The 18,035-nt window shown below is 38.2% G+C and overlaps 1 protein-coding gene across 2 annotated transcripts in view; it reads right to left on the reverse strand.

Annotated features, from left to right (window-relative positions):
* FSTL5 (follistatin like 5) overlaps positions 1-18,035 on the reverse strand; it is a 526,494-nt gene that overhangs the window by 90,587 nt on the left and 417,872 nt on the right. For both annotated transcript variants that reach the window (XM_065405185.1, XM_065405184.1), the window contains exons 8-9: positions 7,771-7,932; positions 2,065-2,199 (exon numbers count right to left, since the gene is read on the reverse strand). In XM_065405185.1, the coding sequence (XP_065261257.1) occupies positions 2,065-2,199; positions 7,771-7,932 (297 nt within the window). The remainder of the gene's footprint in view (positions 1-2,064; positions 2,200-7,770; positions 7,933-18,035) is intronic.

Here is an 18,035-nt window from a genome sequence, read left to right on the forward strand (position 1 = left end):
GCTATTAGTTATAAGATTTATTTGGATTTTCATTTGGACCTGTTCATGCTACCCTGGAAGGGGCTTAAACTTGTGATTTGGCTGGAGGGCCAAGCCATACCATACCCCAAGGGGGAGTCAGGAGAAGATGCAGGCTGAGAAAGAACATTGCAGGTCCAAGGAAGAGCCCAGTAGGGGGACTCCAGAGCCAAGGACTCCATGAAATATGGTGACTAGAGACAAGATGACACTCCTGAAGGGTGGAAGTGCTACTATAGGGATGAGAGATTAATAGATATTTGTCAATGAGTTTAATAGATATTTGCTGACAGAAGTGGAATAGTCAGACTTAGGAATCTTGGGTTCCATTCCAGATTCTAGTGGGCACAGACTCCAAACCCAATCTCTTACCCCACACCTCTCTTATCCCAATCTATTCCCTCGCAACTCCCATCTGGCTTCTGTCCCCTCTGCATTCGATTCATGGACCTTCCTACAATGAATGGTCCCAGTAGGTTGAGCACAGGAGAGACAGGCTTCCCTGCCTCAGTTTAGGTACCAGGACACAGCATAGCATGGATGAGAGTAGCAACTTCACTTGCTGGAGCGTGCACAGTGCAGACAGACTCTTCAGAGATTTTGGCTGTTAAGCCCTAGCAAGTATGGAAAGAAAATATGCAAACTGCATTTTTTCAAAAGCTTATAACTTAGCCAAACTTGGGTGAATTTTCCTGGGGAGATCAAAAGACACATCTTTGACATAAAGCCAGCTCCTGCCAAATTTCAAGTCCCTGCTCCAAAGTATGGAGTATTAGAGCATCTCAAAGCAAAGGTGACCAGAATTTTGCAATATGTGCATAAAAGTATTTTTCCTGAGAGCCTAGCTCTCAGAAATGGATGAACCTTTTGGATTGAAGTTTAAAACCCAAAACCAACAAAAACAAAACCTCCACGAAGCCCATCAGGCATAATTTCAGCCCAAATGCTTAAAGTTTGGTAAAGTTATATGCAATTGAGAACAGGGTCTTACAATGAGAAGTCTCAGACAACCTTACTGTAATACAATAATATATATCATCTATAATATCTATGATTGCTGAAAAATCACCCAAGTTATTAGGGATTCCTTGAATTAATACAATGAGACTCATTATTAAACTATCAGTTTTACTAGGTGTACTTGCAATGAATGGGCATCTGCATGGTATTAAATAAAACTTGCAGAGTAGTTCCGCGATGAAGTAGGCTTAGTGTAAAACCAGTGGGGATTCTTTGGAGGTGTCTCTTATTCAGGTAATATAAAGACCAATTGTAAGATCCTTGGCATCTAAAATTCCTCTGTATCACTCTAGTTCTGCATAGGGCAGTTAAAGCTGCCTTAAGAAGGTAATAGCTAAGGATTTCCCTGGCATAGTGGAATCCTGTTCTGGCATAGGACAAGCATCACTGCTGTTTCTTATTATCCCAGGCTAACAGGTGCGTAGGGGAGGGTTGGGGTATGCAGGGAGAATTAAAAAAGCACAAGATTGCAGAGCCAGACTACAGTTCTTTGGACTCATTGGAGTCTGTTATCTACTAGACTCTAGTAACTAGAGCAATTAAAGCTGCCCAGAGGCTACTCTAATGTGAACCAGGGCCATGTTTGACCCTCAGCGGACTCCAAAATCAGAGGAGCAAAAAGATGGCAGAAAGTCACCTATGTTTCTTCTCCCTCAGCTGTCCTGTATCTAGGAATATTTAGGGATAGAGATCGTAGACAGAAACCTAGAAAGGTTTCTCCCAAGACATTACAATATGATAAAATGATCCTCAGGGAACAATCCAAACAATAATGCTGGTACAGGGAGGCATCAATTCACAGAATTAATCAGACATTTTACGTTACTTCTGGATAAAATTAATATTTAAAATTACACACTTTTCAATGGCTATACTTATTCTTACACTTTTTTAAAAAAAAGTTTCTAGCTATCTAGACATACTAACTATAATTTATTTAATACTTCACAGTGGTTTTCAATATCAATTTTCTTAACACATAGCTGAGGGCTAACATAAGAAATAGACTTTCTTCCCAATACATACGGGTCTTCCGAGCAGAATCTTCCACAAAGAGAGAAGAAATGTCTTCATCCACTCCTGCTTCATTCTTTGCAATACAAGTATACGCTCCTGTATCTTCATAGCGCACATTGCTAATGTGAACCTCACTGCCATTTGCTGAAAACAGAGGGAAAACACGCCATGTGAACAACAATTTCAGTTTTGCTACAGTGCTTTCAGATTACTCTCAGGCAGTTTTCTCGGTTCATCCTAATTAAACTGCATTCCTTCCTGAGTTCATGCATTGGATCCATGCCAAACTACTCCAAAGGTGTAGTAGCACTATCAACCATTTCACAGAGAACAGGAATAGCTCAACTGTACTTGCTGCTTGGATCTGGATGTCAGTCCCAGATTATATACCTGCTTGAATGCTGATATGCCCTCTTCTATAGGCTTTAGCTGTTGTTGTACTTATGCTGTATACAATCATTGACATTCTGGTGTCTTGTATTGCTGATTTAACACAAAATAACATGGCTTCCATAGAACATAATGAGGTAAATTTTCAGCTCAATTCATGCTGAAAGAGAGATAGCTTCTAGCTTATGGGATGCTACATTAATTGAATTTATTTATAATTTGGTATAATTGAGTTAGAAAAATAGAGGGTCAAATTTGCATAACCCAACCTCTTTTTCATGTGTACACTCCTGCTCACAAATTAGTCAGAGTGCCACTGCACTCTCAGATGACAATTTATATGTGCAAAATGTGGACAAATGCACATGAAAATTCGCTCATATGTGCTTACAGCCATAAAAGTCTAACAAATGCAAACTGTCAAAAGAACTACTCCACCACATGCTGAAAGACAGATATAGTTCCTAGTTTATGCAATGCTACTCAAGGAGGCTGGGATGAGGGTCCTTTGAAATATCAGTCTAAGAAAATCCACCTTTCTGAAACAGTTCTCAAATATGCAATATTGCTCTAATTCAATTGATAATTCTGCCTTTAAAAAAAAGCAGCCACAGTGATTACTACATCTGGAAGTGAATGCAGAATAGCAGCTGATAAGTTTGTACAGGATTTTATAGTAGTTTCTGTGGAAACCTGTCTCTGTAACAATTTCAGGGCTACATTTCATATATGCTTATGAAGCGGTACACACAAATAGTGTTTTGTGCACAAGTTTGTACATGCAAAAGCAATATTTGTGTGTACAAATGGGAAATTGTATGTGGACTTGGGTAGAAGGTGTTATATGATTTTCATACAAATACCCTTTTGTAATAGGAGTGCCACTCTGCTGTAAGTGCAAAATGTGCCTGCTCAACTTCAGAATCCATGTTTAAGAATCTGGTCTTTACAATTGTATATGGACAAAATGGGACTCAGGGATGTGGCATATAGCTTGTCAAGGAGCACTTTTCTTTTGTTCCAGTCGTTACATTTTTTTTTACTGCTGATTTGAGGTGTAAAGGATAGGGAGGTTATTGGAAAAATGTATTAAGATTATCCATAATTTAATTTTTAATAAAGTGTATTAAGCAAGAAGGCATGAAATATGTTTTCCTTGAACAAGGATCATTCTCCTCATATTATTTATCTCTAGACATCTAATATTAAGAACCTCCCCTCACAACCCTCCAGAGCACAAGTGAGCTGTCAGAGTCCAGAAGGCATGTTCCCATGGACAGTGGTCCTGCAGAAGGGAATGTTCCCATAGTATGAAGTGTTCCTTCAAGGGGAAAGTGGGTATGTCTTTTGGGGGAGTGGAAGTGGTTAGTAGAGCTCAGGATGATCACCTATAAGGGTAGGTGCAACACTCTCTGCACAGAGCTATCTGCTACTTTCCCATCTGTGCTCTTTTCCCAGATGCACTTTGGTATATTGTTGGTAGGAACTCCACACTGTCTCACTCCCCAGACACTTCTCTGTCTAGAGGAGTCTCTGCCCCATGCCCTACCTTTGAAGTTGAAAATAATGGAGTTGTGGAGGGGGACTAACACCACAGGGTCCCTTAAAGTGGCAGATCATCCAAGAAGAGGATGGACAACAAGTAGCTCTGCACATGGAACAGAAGGTAGCTCAACGAGCTATTTACCCTGCATTCAGACAGACCTGAGATCCACAGAATCATTCCCTTTGTCTGCCTCTTATTGTTTCACAAAAGCACTTTCCTTTAGATGCTTTTGTTTGCAAGAGTGCTCCCCACACATCCCTTCAAGAGAGCTCTCATGGCATCCCGACCAGCTGTGCATCTTTTGGGTGCTTCTCTGGCCCTTTCCGCTACCAGGTCCCTTATTAGAGGGCTGAGTGTTCCTCCCCCTCCCCAATACCTTAGCAAAACATAGGACAGCCTTTTGTTTAGGCAGCCTTCTAATGCAGGTGTTGCTCTTTGCTGACAACATAGTAACTCCCAGCATTGGGGGACCCTCTCCTATGAAAGGGTGGGAAGTCCTTGGGATTAAGTGGGTAAAACTGCACTTTAATAAAGAGAGAGAGAGAGAGAGAGAGAGAGAGAGAGAGAGAGAGAGAGAGAGAGAGATATGCCAAGATTGGCCTTTAATTTACACTTTATATAAAGTACAAGTTGCTAATATAGAAATAAGTATACAGCTATACTTTAAAAGCTGCAGGATCTCCCATGCACCCTTACATTATACCCATTTCAATGGATGTTCAATCAAAGCTCCTATCAAAGCCCAAGAAATATCTTATAGCAGTAAATAAGTAAAAACACAAACATTTCAAAAAGTAATTAGTGATTGTAAGTGTCTCAACCTTTTCCCAAGTTGGGACACCTTAATAAGGCCTGATTTTCAAGAATTCTGTGCATCTGCCCCTGAAAAAAATCAGACCCTTTTGAGGTGTCCCAACTTGGGAAAAGGTTGAGGGACCTACAATCACTAATTACTTTTCGAAATGTAGACCTAAATGACTAAAAATACACTAAAAATTAGATCCATCAAAGCAATTGAATCTCATGTCGGGAAATAGAGGATTATTTAAATTTTGTTTTAGAGTTAAGGACAAAACTGGACCCCTAGGATTTGATCCCACTCCAAACTTTGGGAAAGTTTAGATCCAAAACTAGACTTTGTGGCTTGGGGTTCTTCTTTCATATTAGAGAACTAGATTGCCATTATTTACAAATTTGTATTAAATATTAAAACACAAACATATAGGAACTTATATCCTCCCTCTGTTTTTATCAATTATTTAACATTTTAAAGTATTTGTAGATAACATATGTGTGGAAAGTCATACACAAAATAAAGCTGTACAGTATTATGTGAGACTGCATTCTGGACATTAGGAAGCATGGAGGCTGCTTCAATATGATAAGAACTGACCTGAAACTTCATCCAAACTTGAAATGAACCCGAAGCGGATTTTGTTAGGAGTTGGAAAATGTTGATTATTATTTTTCTTTTTCTTTCATTTTTGCGTGTCTCTGTATCATGACTTTGGCTATAACAGGAAGCACTGAAATACTGCAAAAGGCTAATCTTGTGATATTTCTGATCTGACCAGATTCATTACATTTAGAAATATTATGAAGGAGCCTACCTTCTGTCCAATTTCCAGCCAAAAGTGGTATCCACATTTCAGTGCTGTCTAAAACCAACTTTGAGGGTTTTCTCTATATTCTGACAGCCTTACTTCTATTGAGTTGTACCTTACTCCTTGAATAGCCTCACTGGCATTAGTAGAACTACTCACTATTCACCCTGAGTAAGGGTGCCAGAATCTGGCCTTGGCGCATTTTCAAAATAAAAATCATGATACACTTTGTCATGAAATACTTCTACAAAAAGATAGAAAAGAACACATTTTCAAAAATGCTGCACAATTCTTGCTAACTCACACCTGCATATTTCTCAGTGGGGAGGATTTTTTTCCAATCACTTAAGGCAAGTCTACACTGCAGCTGGGAACTTACTTCCCAGCATGTGTAGACAGACCTGGTTAAGCCTATGCACTAAAACTAGCAGGGTTGAGACATGGGCTAGCTGCCTCAGTACAAACCCTCTGGATGCACATAAATGGCTCAATTCTGCAACCCATTTTCAGGTCAAGTAACAGATATTCAGAATAGTATCCCCACTTACTATAATGAGACTACCCACATGGATAAGTACCACTCATCAGATATGTCTTCACATCACAGCTAGCTGGAGTTAGCACCCTAGAGTTAACTGCACTCAAACTAGCCTAGCTTCAGAAAGCTTGCCCACACTTCAGAACAATAGTGGAATTACACAGAGTGACTTGATTACCAGCACCGAGTGATTGCATTAGCTGCTGATGAATGGTTGTAATTCCAGCTGTTGCATCCACATTGAATTTCTATCTCAAGCTTCAACAGCAACAGAGCTTTAACAACCGCCTACACCCTACCCCCAAGATCTAGCTAGCTTGAGTTTAAAGCACCACTTAACTTAAGCTAGAGATGTTTCTGTATGGAGAGGAGTTCACCTGGGGTAACACTCAAGTTATAACTCAAGATAACTGTTCTGTGAAGACACATCCATTGTGAGTAAAGGTTGCAAAATAGGATATGACAATTCAGATACTTAACACTTGGAGTCTTCTACTCAATCTACAGAGGAAACTGCTAGTATTGCTGGAGAATTCTATTAGTGCTTCGTGTATTGCCAATTCCTGTCCAGGAGGCAAGGGTGGTTTTTAAATTTTAAAAGAATATATTTTCAGCCTGGCTTCTGGCAGAGTCTTTGTTCAGCTCCTTGCTTGCACTTTATTTACAGCATGTGTCACAAAATGGTACAAGACACCTTTACTAATGACTTTATATATGTTTCATTATAATGTCCAATAACTGATTAATGCTCTGTTCTAGTCATTCTTTACTTATCTCAGTGAACAGATTTTGCTGGTCTTAACAGAAACTGCAAAATTTACAAAATTCACTTAAATCCTAATCCATCCCTAAAGTAAACTCTTTTGTTTTCAATGGAGTTAGAGTAAAAAAATAATTTGGAACATTGGGCCAAGTTCTGCTCTCATTTATGGTGGAGTAAATCTGGAAAAACTCCATTAAAGTCAATAGAATGAGTTTGGATTTACACCAGGGTAACAAATAAAAACAATAACTGAGATTCTTGGTTATCTTTTTTTAAACATATTATTTGCTCCTAAATTAGGCAAATGGCAAAAACAGCATAAATTGTTCCAAGTCAAAAACTTTAGTGCTGAATTGCAATTAAACTATCGTCTGGACTGTGCCTTGTACTACACAGACCTGTCTAGGGTAGTAAGGGAGAGTAAGAATCATCACCCTTCACTTACATGGATCTTGGGTTTAAGATCACTTTCTCTATCTGGTACAGGTTGGCAGGGTGGGAGAAGTCTTAGCTCACCTTTTCATTGTGCTGGCCCACACAGATAAACTCTAGTGCAGGACTGGGGACAGGTACAGTATTGAAAGTTATTGCTGGTACAGGCCAGAATCAATTACTCTCCACATTTCTTCACTCAAGCAAAGAGGAAGCAGGGAGGGATTTGTGCCTCAGAGGGTACCTCTAAGGCCCAGTGTCTCCTGAGGTGGTGCAATTCACACTTCCCTCCTTGGTTCAGGGCTGTGCTTAACGGCACAATGTCTCTCTAAACAGATAAATAAAAGCAGCATAATAGGTCAGATTCCCCTGTAGAATCTCTGTAGTGCTGTTTTTTTTTAAAAACATATCTATGGCCTTAGTGGTAAGTATGCCTTTTTACCTTGAAGGGTTAACTGTTTGGATAACTTTGGAGTAATATCAATTCCATTCTTCAGCCAACCAAGCTGTGGGTTTGGGATACCTTCAGCGTAGCATCGGAGGCTTGCTGTCACACCAGGCTCCCTGGCCTGGCTCTCTGGATAGACTCGAATGACTGGTGGAACTGAATACAGAAAACAATTATCAGTCAAATGAAAAGCAAAATTATCACATTACAAAAAAAATTCTCCAAGCAGTTGATTCTAAGAATCCTGAAGCCATATATAATGAAATAATGAAAGGATAATGTGATATTACCAGCATATTTAACAGCATCTGGCATTGCATTCTACAGCAAGTCAATTTCTGAAAGAGAAGGAATGTCATTCTGAGAAATCCCTCTTTCCATTGTCAACAGTGTGACTGCACAATTCTGAATTTTAATTCAGTTGTTCTTAGGGTTTGCTATTGATTTCTTTATTTATATTTCCTTTGAAGAGCAGGAATTTGTATGAATCATTTACAATATACCAGCATCTTTCATTAGGTTTTATATATATAATGTTCTGATCATGTTTTACCTACACTTCACAGTTTGACTTGAGATTTTTGGTTGGTTTACACTCTTAGAAAAACGTTCTCCTCCATCCTCCTCCTATACTGTCATGCATCTTCCAGTCTTACCCTTCACCCCATCACCTCACAGAGAACTTTTTCCAAGCAACGAGCATTAATCCATTTTATATGAACAAAAATATCCATGCTTAAAATAGTTGATGCTAACAAAAATATTTGAATGGTAAGTCAACACTCAACTCTTAGGAATTAGAAAGAGACCTTCAAGAGGGGCAGATCGGCACACACCTGCCTATTGCAGGGTTTCCTGTCCCTTCCTTTAAAGCATCTGGTGCTGGCCATTGTCAAGACACAGGATACTGGGTGAGATGGACCTGGGTCTGATCCAATACAAAAATTCCTATAGTCATAATTATTTTAATTGATAAATAAGGCTGGCTGAATAAAAAGAATTTAGCTTTGTGAAAAACTTTAAGGTTTCAAATTTTGTTTTCATTGTATATTGGAAGAAAACAGAGATGTTTGGAAATGTTTACTGAAAAAACTAGGGAAGAGAGCCATATCTAGTTTCAAGTCCCTACTCTACCTGATTCAGAGCAAGGACTTGAATGCAGGTCTTCTACATCACACATGTGCGTGCTAACCACCAGGCTATTAACAGAAGATCTTTGCTTTCGCTTCTTCCCTCTCCTCCTTCCCCAGAGATACCCTCCTGGACCCAAGACACCTTCCCAACAAAAGCATCATCAAAACAACTGTTTCCACAAAAAAGTTTCAGTTTCAACAAATCAGCATTTTCCCACAAAAGAAAAAAACAGAAACTATTCCAATCAGCTTTACTGATGAACTACAAGTAACATTTAGAAGACATAACTATAAAAACCTGAACATGCAAACATATAAAAACTAGAGCAATTGCTTACATTTATTATAATTTTCTGAGCCTGCCTTCCATCAACCCTCCACCACTTTTTGCCTCTTATCATTTGTTACATTATTTCTAAGTTTAAGTTTAGACCCCAAACATGCAAGTGGATCTATGTGGAAGGATCCTTATGCATGCATAGAGACTCATGGACGTCAACGTGGCTCTGCTTGGACACAAAGATTCACTTTCACAGATTCAATTCCAGGATTGGGGCCGTAGATCATAAGATATTCGGGGCATGCCTTTTTTTCGTGTTCTGAAAAAATCTCATGCATATTTAAGACATTGTATGCAATTTAATAACATAATAATTAATGATAAGAGAAAAAGATTAAATGGAAAGAGTACAGAGGCATAAAGAGTAGGAGAATAAAGGGAGAAGAGGGACTGAAATATGCTGGGATAGCATACCTCCATGGGGCATCCATTAGACAGTCTATAAAAAGAGAAATTGGGAGCCCCTGCATTTTAGGCTGCAGTATTGCTAATATGGGAATGATATTTAACTTCACATCTCCTTTTGTTGAATCTGGATGCAGTGGTGTCTCTGCCCTCCCAGAGCTTACTAGAGGTAGTGACATGGATAACAGAATATTGGCAGAAGCTCAATCTGGATAAAATGGAAGTAGTGTATATTGGAAGGGGAAGGTCTCTGTGTGCGTGCCTTGTGTTCTTCCTTTTACCAACACAATCCACAGTGTAGGAGTTATTCTTAATGTGTCACTACTTTTGGATGCCTATACAACAGCAATGGTTCAGAGCACCTGTAAAATTTGCGCACATTGAAGGTCTGAGTTCACATTTAATGAGGTTTAGAGGCAAAATGCTTGCACATTTTTACTTTGATTAAAACTCATTATATTCCCCATCATTTATTAATTTAAATGGGTTGTTCTTAAGTACTATTTTATGTACATTTAAATGCTGTTATGGTGCCCAAATGCTATGGTAACAGGCAGTATTTAAACAAAGGAAGAATAAGCAACAAAATAATTACTGAAAACTGGCGAAGAGATGCTTTCCTTCCATTACCATGCCACAACATGCTTTACTTCACCTTCACTGCCAGCTGATTATTAGATGTCAGAAAGGACAAAAGTCAAGGAATAACTCGTGAATGATCCAATGAAAGGTTCAAAACAGCAACCATATATACAGTATCCACCGATACTTCATTACGGTAAATAGTATTGAAATCATTAACATATATGGTGTATGCCATTTTTCATATTGCCCTTAGAGGTTTTTTAGGAATGCTTTTCCTGAAATATTGGATATCAATATTTTACACATTTAACCGATACAGCCAAAATTCCACTAGCAGCAAGCAGGAAAAAAATCATATTTCATGGCTATGTTGCAATCAGAAGCTTATATTCATTTTATCACTTCGTTAAATACTACCTGAAGACCTACAGAATAATCTATAACTTCTGTATGGCGCCGTGTCTCTGCTACTCCCCCTCATAAGAACATAAGAACATAAGAAAGGCCGTACTAGGTCAGACCAAAGGTCCATCTAGCCCAGTATCTGTCTACCGACAGTGGCCAATGCCAGGTGCCCCAGAGGGAGTGAACCTAACAGGCAATGATCAAGTGATCTCTCTCCTGCCATCCATCTCCATCCTCTGACGAACAGAGGCTAGGGACACCATTCTTACCCATCCTGGCTAATAGCCATTTATGGACTTAGCCACCATGAATTTATCCAGTCCCCTTTTAAACATTGTTATAGTCCTAGCCTTCACAACCTTCTCAGGTAAGGAGTTCCACAAGTTGACTGTGCGCTGCGTGAAGAAGAACTTCCTTTTATTTGTTTTAAACCTGCTGCCTATTAATTTCTTTTGGTGACCCCTAGTTCTTGTATTATGGGAATAAATAAATAACTTTTCCTTATCCACTTTCTCAACATCACTCATGATTTTATATACCTCTATCATGTCCCCCCTTAGTCTTCTCTTTTCCAAACTGAAGAGTCCTAGCCTCTTTAATCTTTCCTCATATGGGACCCTCTCTAAACCCTTAATCATTTTAGTTGCTCTTTTCTGAACCTTTTCTAGTGCTAGAATATCTTTTTTGAGGTGAGGAGACCACATCTGTACACAGTATTCGAGATGTGGGCGAACCATGGATTTATATAAGGGCAATAATATATTCTCAGTCTTATTCTCTATCCCCTTTTTAATGATTCCTAACATCCTGTTTGCTTTTTTGACCGCCTCTGCACACTGCGTGGACATCTTTAGAGAACTATCCACGATGACGCCAAGATCTTTTTCCTGACTCGTTGTAGCTAAATTAGCCCCCATCATGTTGTATGTATAGTTGGGGTTATTTTTTCCAATGTGCATTACTTTACATTTATCCACATTAAATTTCATTTGCCATTTTGTTGCCCAATCACTTAGTTTTGTGAGATCTTTTTGAAGTTCTTCACAATCTGCTTTGGTCTTAACTATCTTGAGTAGTTTAGTATCATCTGCATCCCCTCCCTCCCAGAAAGTCCTAAGCGCCGCCAAACAGCTGTTTAGCAGCGTTTAGGATTTTCTGGGAGGGTGGGGGGAGGAGTGGACACACACGGGGCTTCTCCGCTCCTTCCCCTCCCTCCCAGCACTTCGCGCTTAGGACTTAGGACTTTCTGGGAGAGAGGGGCAGGAGCAGGGAAGCGCTGCGTCTCTGCTCCTCCTCCTCCTCCCCCCCCAGAAAGTCCTAAGCACCACCAAACAGCTGTTTGGAGGCGCTTAGGACTTTTTTGGGGGCAGGGAGGGATGTGGCATGCTCCAGAGAGGAGGTGGAGTGGGGGTGGGAAGAGGTGGGCCTGGAGCATTCCCAGCAAAGTCCGAGCCTGTTCTTCTCCGGGGAAGCTGCTACTGCAAAGGTGCTTCCTAACGTCCTTGCCTGCAGCGGGCTGTGCCTGTGTGGGGTAAGCCAGGGTATTCCCAACCACAGTACAGTACAGTACTGTACAGTATATAATGCCTTATGTCTGCCCCCCCAAAAATGCCTTGGAACCTAACCCCCCGCATTTACATTAAATCTTATGGGAAAATTGGATTAGTTTAACATTGTTTCACTTAAAGTTGCATTTTTCAGGAACATAACTACAACATTAAGTGAGGAGTTACTGTAGTCAGGTTGATATATTAGTAAGTATAGGAGTTTGTCGAACTATTTAGCTAATAGAACTGTTTATTTTTAGGAAATGGAAGAGTACCTATAGCTGTTCTAAGACACTTGCAGGAAGTAACAGATAAAGATTTTTCTTTCAGGGATAAAAGCAAGTCTAAATTTATTGAGAAAAGGATGTTTTAGTCTGCCATATCTATTGTTTGGAAGCCTTTAGTCTGTAATTCTACATATTAGAACCTCCGTGCTACCTCTAATTTTACACATCCTTCCTGAGGTACAATACATTGGTGTATTTCTTAGTAGGCAGAAATCTGAGGCATTTATTAACAGGATCCTAATGTGACAACATGCTGGGGCATTTCTTGTAAACAGTTGGATAACACTTGAAATATTTAACTGATTATGTTGGAATGGGATTATTTTTTTTCATTTAGTTATCTTACTTCATTATCTCTCCAACTGCGTTTTGTGACACCAGTTAAGTGCTCCAAATTCTATTTAATTATAGGAAATAAAACTTGGGGAAAAGGGAGGTATGTTTCTTTAACCTTCATTACAACTTGTTTTTTTTTACAAAGAAGCTCAAAGTTCCTGCTATTTAATGCATAATTAAAGATAAGATCACCAATTACTTTTGCTTAAAAAAATCTAATTAGCAAATTTAAGAAATCTTGCTTAATCATTGATTACTAACAGGAATATTCCCACTGTGATATCACATCCTTTTTCTGCCAATAGTGACATGTTACATAGCAGACTTTCACTGATAAGCATGTACTGTAGCACCTTTATAAGACCTTGATAAGTGCTTTTGATTATCGTTATTTTTTGGCTAAGGGCACTGTTAGAACAGCAGATTAGTGTGGCCTGTACCTCTGGAGCTCATTTAAACAGGTGGTTTGGCTCTGGAACTTAAGTACAATTAGTTGGATAGCCTCAGGTCAATTATTGTGAAATACTTTATAATAAAATACACACATATACAGTCATATGTCTAAAGCACATACTGTAAGAAGAAACTAAGGCACAGGAAGGTGAAGAGAATTGCCCAAAGTCACCCATAGGTAGAGTGACCAGATGCCCCAATTTTATAGGGTCAGTCCTGATTTTGGGGTCTTTTTCTTATATAGGCTCCTATTACCCCCAACCCCCGTCCCGATTTTTAACATTTGCTGTCTGGTCACCCTACCCATAGGCCACTGACAGAGCCAGGAATAGAACCCTGAGTGCCAATCCAATGTTCTAAGCACTAGACAACATTGTTTCCCTGTAAATCTTTAAATCTGGAAGGGAGTAGGCCTAGCAACAGGGAGAGGCCTTTACTTTCCCCAAGAAACTCCATTCAGAATCAGCTGACTTTTAAGATATCAAAAATTGACATTTGCAGTGTGCACTAAGCTCATTAGAGCTTGCTTAAAGCCTGTTGCTAAAATCACTGTTTCATCTGAGTATATTCCCTCTATCTCCTTAAAATACCCTTTGTCCTAGGGAAGTTGCACAGGGCTGGGGACCAGGAGATCATGCATTCTAAGCTTACCACTTCTGATAAATGATTAATATAATTCAGTGTTTTTCTCAAAACTTATTATTGAACAAGCTTCCCCACAGTAAGATTACACAAGGTGGGAGGTCTTAATCTTATCCATTCTGCTTCTCAGGTAGAATCTGCCAGATATATGTGCTTGGCTATGTTGTCTGTAAAATGGGATTACTAGTGTATATATAACATACTATTTCAATTAATTATGCATCTTCCTCTAGTGAGTTGTCCACAAGGCATATCTGGTATTACGTCATAACTGCTGTTTAGTCATTTAGCCCATGTGATATGTGTGTTGCAGTGCTGAGACTCCAGAGCTCATGCTCTGCTGATGATATGTGGAAGGGAAGCATTATAGTTGCAGTTGTAGTATAATATGTTCTGCCTGCTTTCTTTTTAAAGCACTCAAAGGTTAAGAAATGCCAGAATTAAGTCTATTAATACAAACTATATTATGTCCCCGGTTTCTATGCATTATAATACATTCTTTAATGATACAACCTCATACTATTTTTTCCAAAGCCTGGTTGTGATACACCCTAAGAAATGTGCTTCACCCTAAGAGTATTTGCTCACATTTAATAACTAATTTGGAACAGCTGTGGTTGTGCCCCCTTTGTGTTCTCTATCTGAACTTTTGTACAATTGAGTTCTACTTGCAAGAATGCTCATGGAAAGAAAATGTTAAGCCTGAATGCTAAAGCACTCATTAATGATCTATTTTAAATGCAAATGCTTAAATACTTGAACCAAAAGTTTTATAATGGACAGAAATGGTGAGGATAGGGTTCCTAGGTCCCCTCATCAGAGCCCTGCCAAATTAAATGAATCAAAGAAGGTTCTGACCTACACTCTTTGCAACTAAGACCATCAAAGTACATGCAATTACTTGATTTGAATGTGATACAGAAGAAATCTATATCTAGCTAATAAATCTTACAGTAATATGATTTTTCTAGGAATGATGCCGCAGGCAAGAGTTGTGGATCCTTATTCCCCAGAGAAAAATAAACACTACAAATGAGATGAAATCCATTTAGTAAAAAATAATAATAATTCCATAATGAACTGGAAACTACTAATGCTCTAAAGGATCATCTTTTCTTTTAGAATTAAAGAGAAATATCTGACTCGGATGCAAAATGCTGTTCAAGTTAAAAGGTACTTGAGTACAACGGGCCAGTTCCTCAGCTGGTGTAAATCTAAGGATCTAGCTCACTGATTGTTCCTTTGTAGTAGTAAAATAAAACCTCACTGAAGAGTGTTTAGTCCAGAACCCAAATGTGGCATGAGGAGAACACATGCAATCATTCTGCATGGAAGCTCCACAGAAGTCAGTGGGGCTTTTGGGGAAAAAAATCAATAGTAACAAGCAGAGACAAAGATATCATGTTATGTTATTACTTATTTAGCTATTCTGTAAAATACACAATGGAATTCAAACTGTTTCTATTCCAGCTTTTTTTAAAAATATGCCTGAATTAACAGGTGAAATCCTTGACTTTTTTTTAATCACAAAAGGTATCAAGTCCTGGAATTTATCCTTTGGAAAAGCCATGCAAATATATTTATGGTCATTACATTTACATGTGAGAACAACTGAGCTGTAAATAAGGATCTGGTCTCATCTAGATATTGTGCACATAACTCCCAGTAGAATCAGTAAGATTAACATCCATGTGCATAGAGAGAATAGATCCATAAGAACAACATCATATACTCAGATGACATAGTAAATGTTCAGGTAATGAGAAAAAGAAAACCCAAATGCAATTACTTCTAAGATATCTACATTGTGCTTTTCCCAGGGCACTTTTGAGAGCTTGCATGTGTCAGCTGTAGTAGAGTCATCATTTGAAACCTCAGGTTACTGTAAATTGTTCTAATCATATCACACTAACATAATCCCAAAGAACAACAACAAAAAGATTGATTTATTTTCCTCACGGGTCCTTAATAAATACATTCAGTTAGAATAAAGCATAGCATCCCAGAGCAAGGAAGTAAAGTAACTCTTCTATGATACAATCTATTCTTTTTTTCCTCTAGCATCAAAGTGTGATCTGTTATCTTCAGAACTAACTGAACTGTTGTGATTCAAGTAGGAAAATTGCATGATGTAGGTACTTTGAGAGCAGTGGGTGGGGATATTTGGGATGAATAGCTGACTGACTGCAATTGTTTTATTCCAGGAGAAAACAAGAATGAATTGGAGGTGACTCCTATGGTCACTCACAAGTAAACCAATCAAAAAGTTAGATTTTTTAAAAAAAGTTTTTTGCTGCTGCCATTATTTTCTATTGTTTTAAAGAATTCTGCCACTGTTCTTCTACAGTTTAGTCATACCGCTGCTGTAAAAAGGGTTAGAAATAGGCTCGATGGAACGAATACAAATGTCTTTAAAATACTGGTAACTCACCACTGCATTTGTGGTGTTCTATTTCCACTGTGTTCTTTTTTAGTTTTTGTGACTAAAGCAAGCCTTAAATGAAAAATTATGGGGCTGATTTTATAAATATGTTATGGGCTAGTGAACTAGCCAATGCCTGTTTGTCTAAATCATTATTAAAACAATCAATCCCCCCCCCCCATCATTGTCTTAGCACAGGCTTCCTCTATTCATGATTTTCATGTTATCTCTTGCCACCAAAACAAAAACAAACAAAAAATCCTCCCATACCATTAATGTTTCCAACATAGAAACATGTCAGATCTTAAAAACATGCAAACATACTCCAACATCTAAATAATCCGTTCCAAATTTTATGGCCACATTAATCCCTCAATTTCATCAGCATCAAATCACAGAAATTTGAGGAGAAATTTTGTTGAAAAAAATTAAGTTTTAAAAAATAGATATTTCATAAAGGAATTAAGAATATCCCATTTCAGTTTTTGACATATTCAAAATTGTGGGGAATGATCTATTGCGTTAGAAAGACTCAGCTACATGAGCTTTCCACCATCAAGCAGGACTTCAATGACCAGCCAAAAACGTTCCCATGCTGAATAATTCATTTAGTGTGGAGCCAAATCTTTAGACATTTTTGTTGAATAGGTTTAGTTAGTCTTGTATCTTAGTCCTCAGGTTAGAAATAATCCATGTCATGAGGAAGAATTCTTTAACAATTACATTTTACATGTGGAGTTTTAAGGAATTCCAAATGTGACATATGTTCATTTAATACAGGGCCCCAGTCATGCACTGTCAATTACACAGCGAATAGCTACAATATTGGGCCCATAACGTGTAGTGACAGATCTACCTACTATATGCTGGCTACATAATTTAGCTTGATTTCACCAGAGAAAACTGAGTGTGGACCCATGGAAACATTTTGATGAAAGGGATCAATCCTATGCTCAACAGCAAGAATTTAAGTTCTCTCTTTTTAGGATTATCTAATGATTCTGTAACACTTTGACAATGTAAAGTGTTATATAAGTGCAAAGAATTAATTAGTAAAATAATTATTCCTGCACCAGCATTGTTTTGTGATGAGTTGTCTATTTACCATATGTATGAGGAAAGGCTTAAAATAACTAATTTTCACTCAAAACATTCTTTACATAAAAAAGTAAAGAATGTATTCTGTCCATAAAATGCAACTTTTTATGCAGTGATTATCGTATTTTTAAATAAGGGCTTCACTGATTTTGTTTTTAACACTTAATGCCAATTCAGAAATATGCCAAAGTGTAAAATATTTTTTTTTAAATGTTTAAGGTTTGGGCAAACTGGTGAATGCAAAATATATAGAAAACACTTCTGAGAAAATATGGATTAACATACCTGTGTGTTGCAAAAGTGCTTAAAATCTAATTAAAGTGTCTTCAAAGTACCCTCACGCTAGATGTTAAGATCAACTAAGCCTCACTATCTCATTAATCTTCTTTTGACTCTTCTGTTAGACAAGTGTCATTATATTAATTAGTTATTATCCTAGCCTATCAGTACTGACTATCTTGTCTCTCTCTAGGAACATTACAGTTTTAGATGTACAGATGTAATCTATGGAAGTGCTGTTCATTTGACCAGAGCATTCAACTTAATGTTTTTCAACCCATTTAACTACAACATACAAATTCTAATGGTTTAATCAGCATGCACTTT

Source organism: Emys orbicularis, chromosome 5 (assembly GCF_028017835.1).
Source record: "Emys orbicularis isolate rEmyOrb1 chromosome 5, rEmyOrb1.hap1, whole genome shotgun sequence".
NCBI classification, from domain to species: Eukaryota; Metazoa; Chordata; order Testudines; family Emydidae; genus Emys; species Emys orbicularis.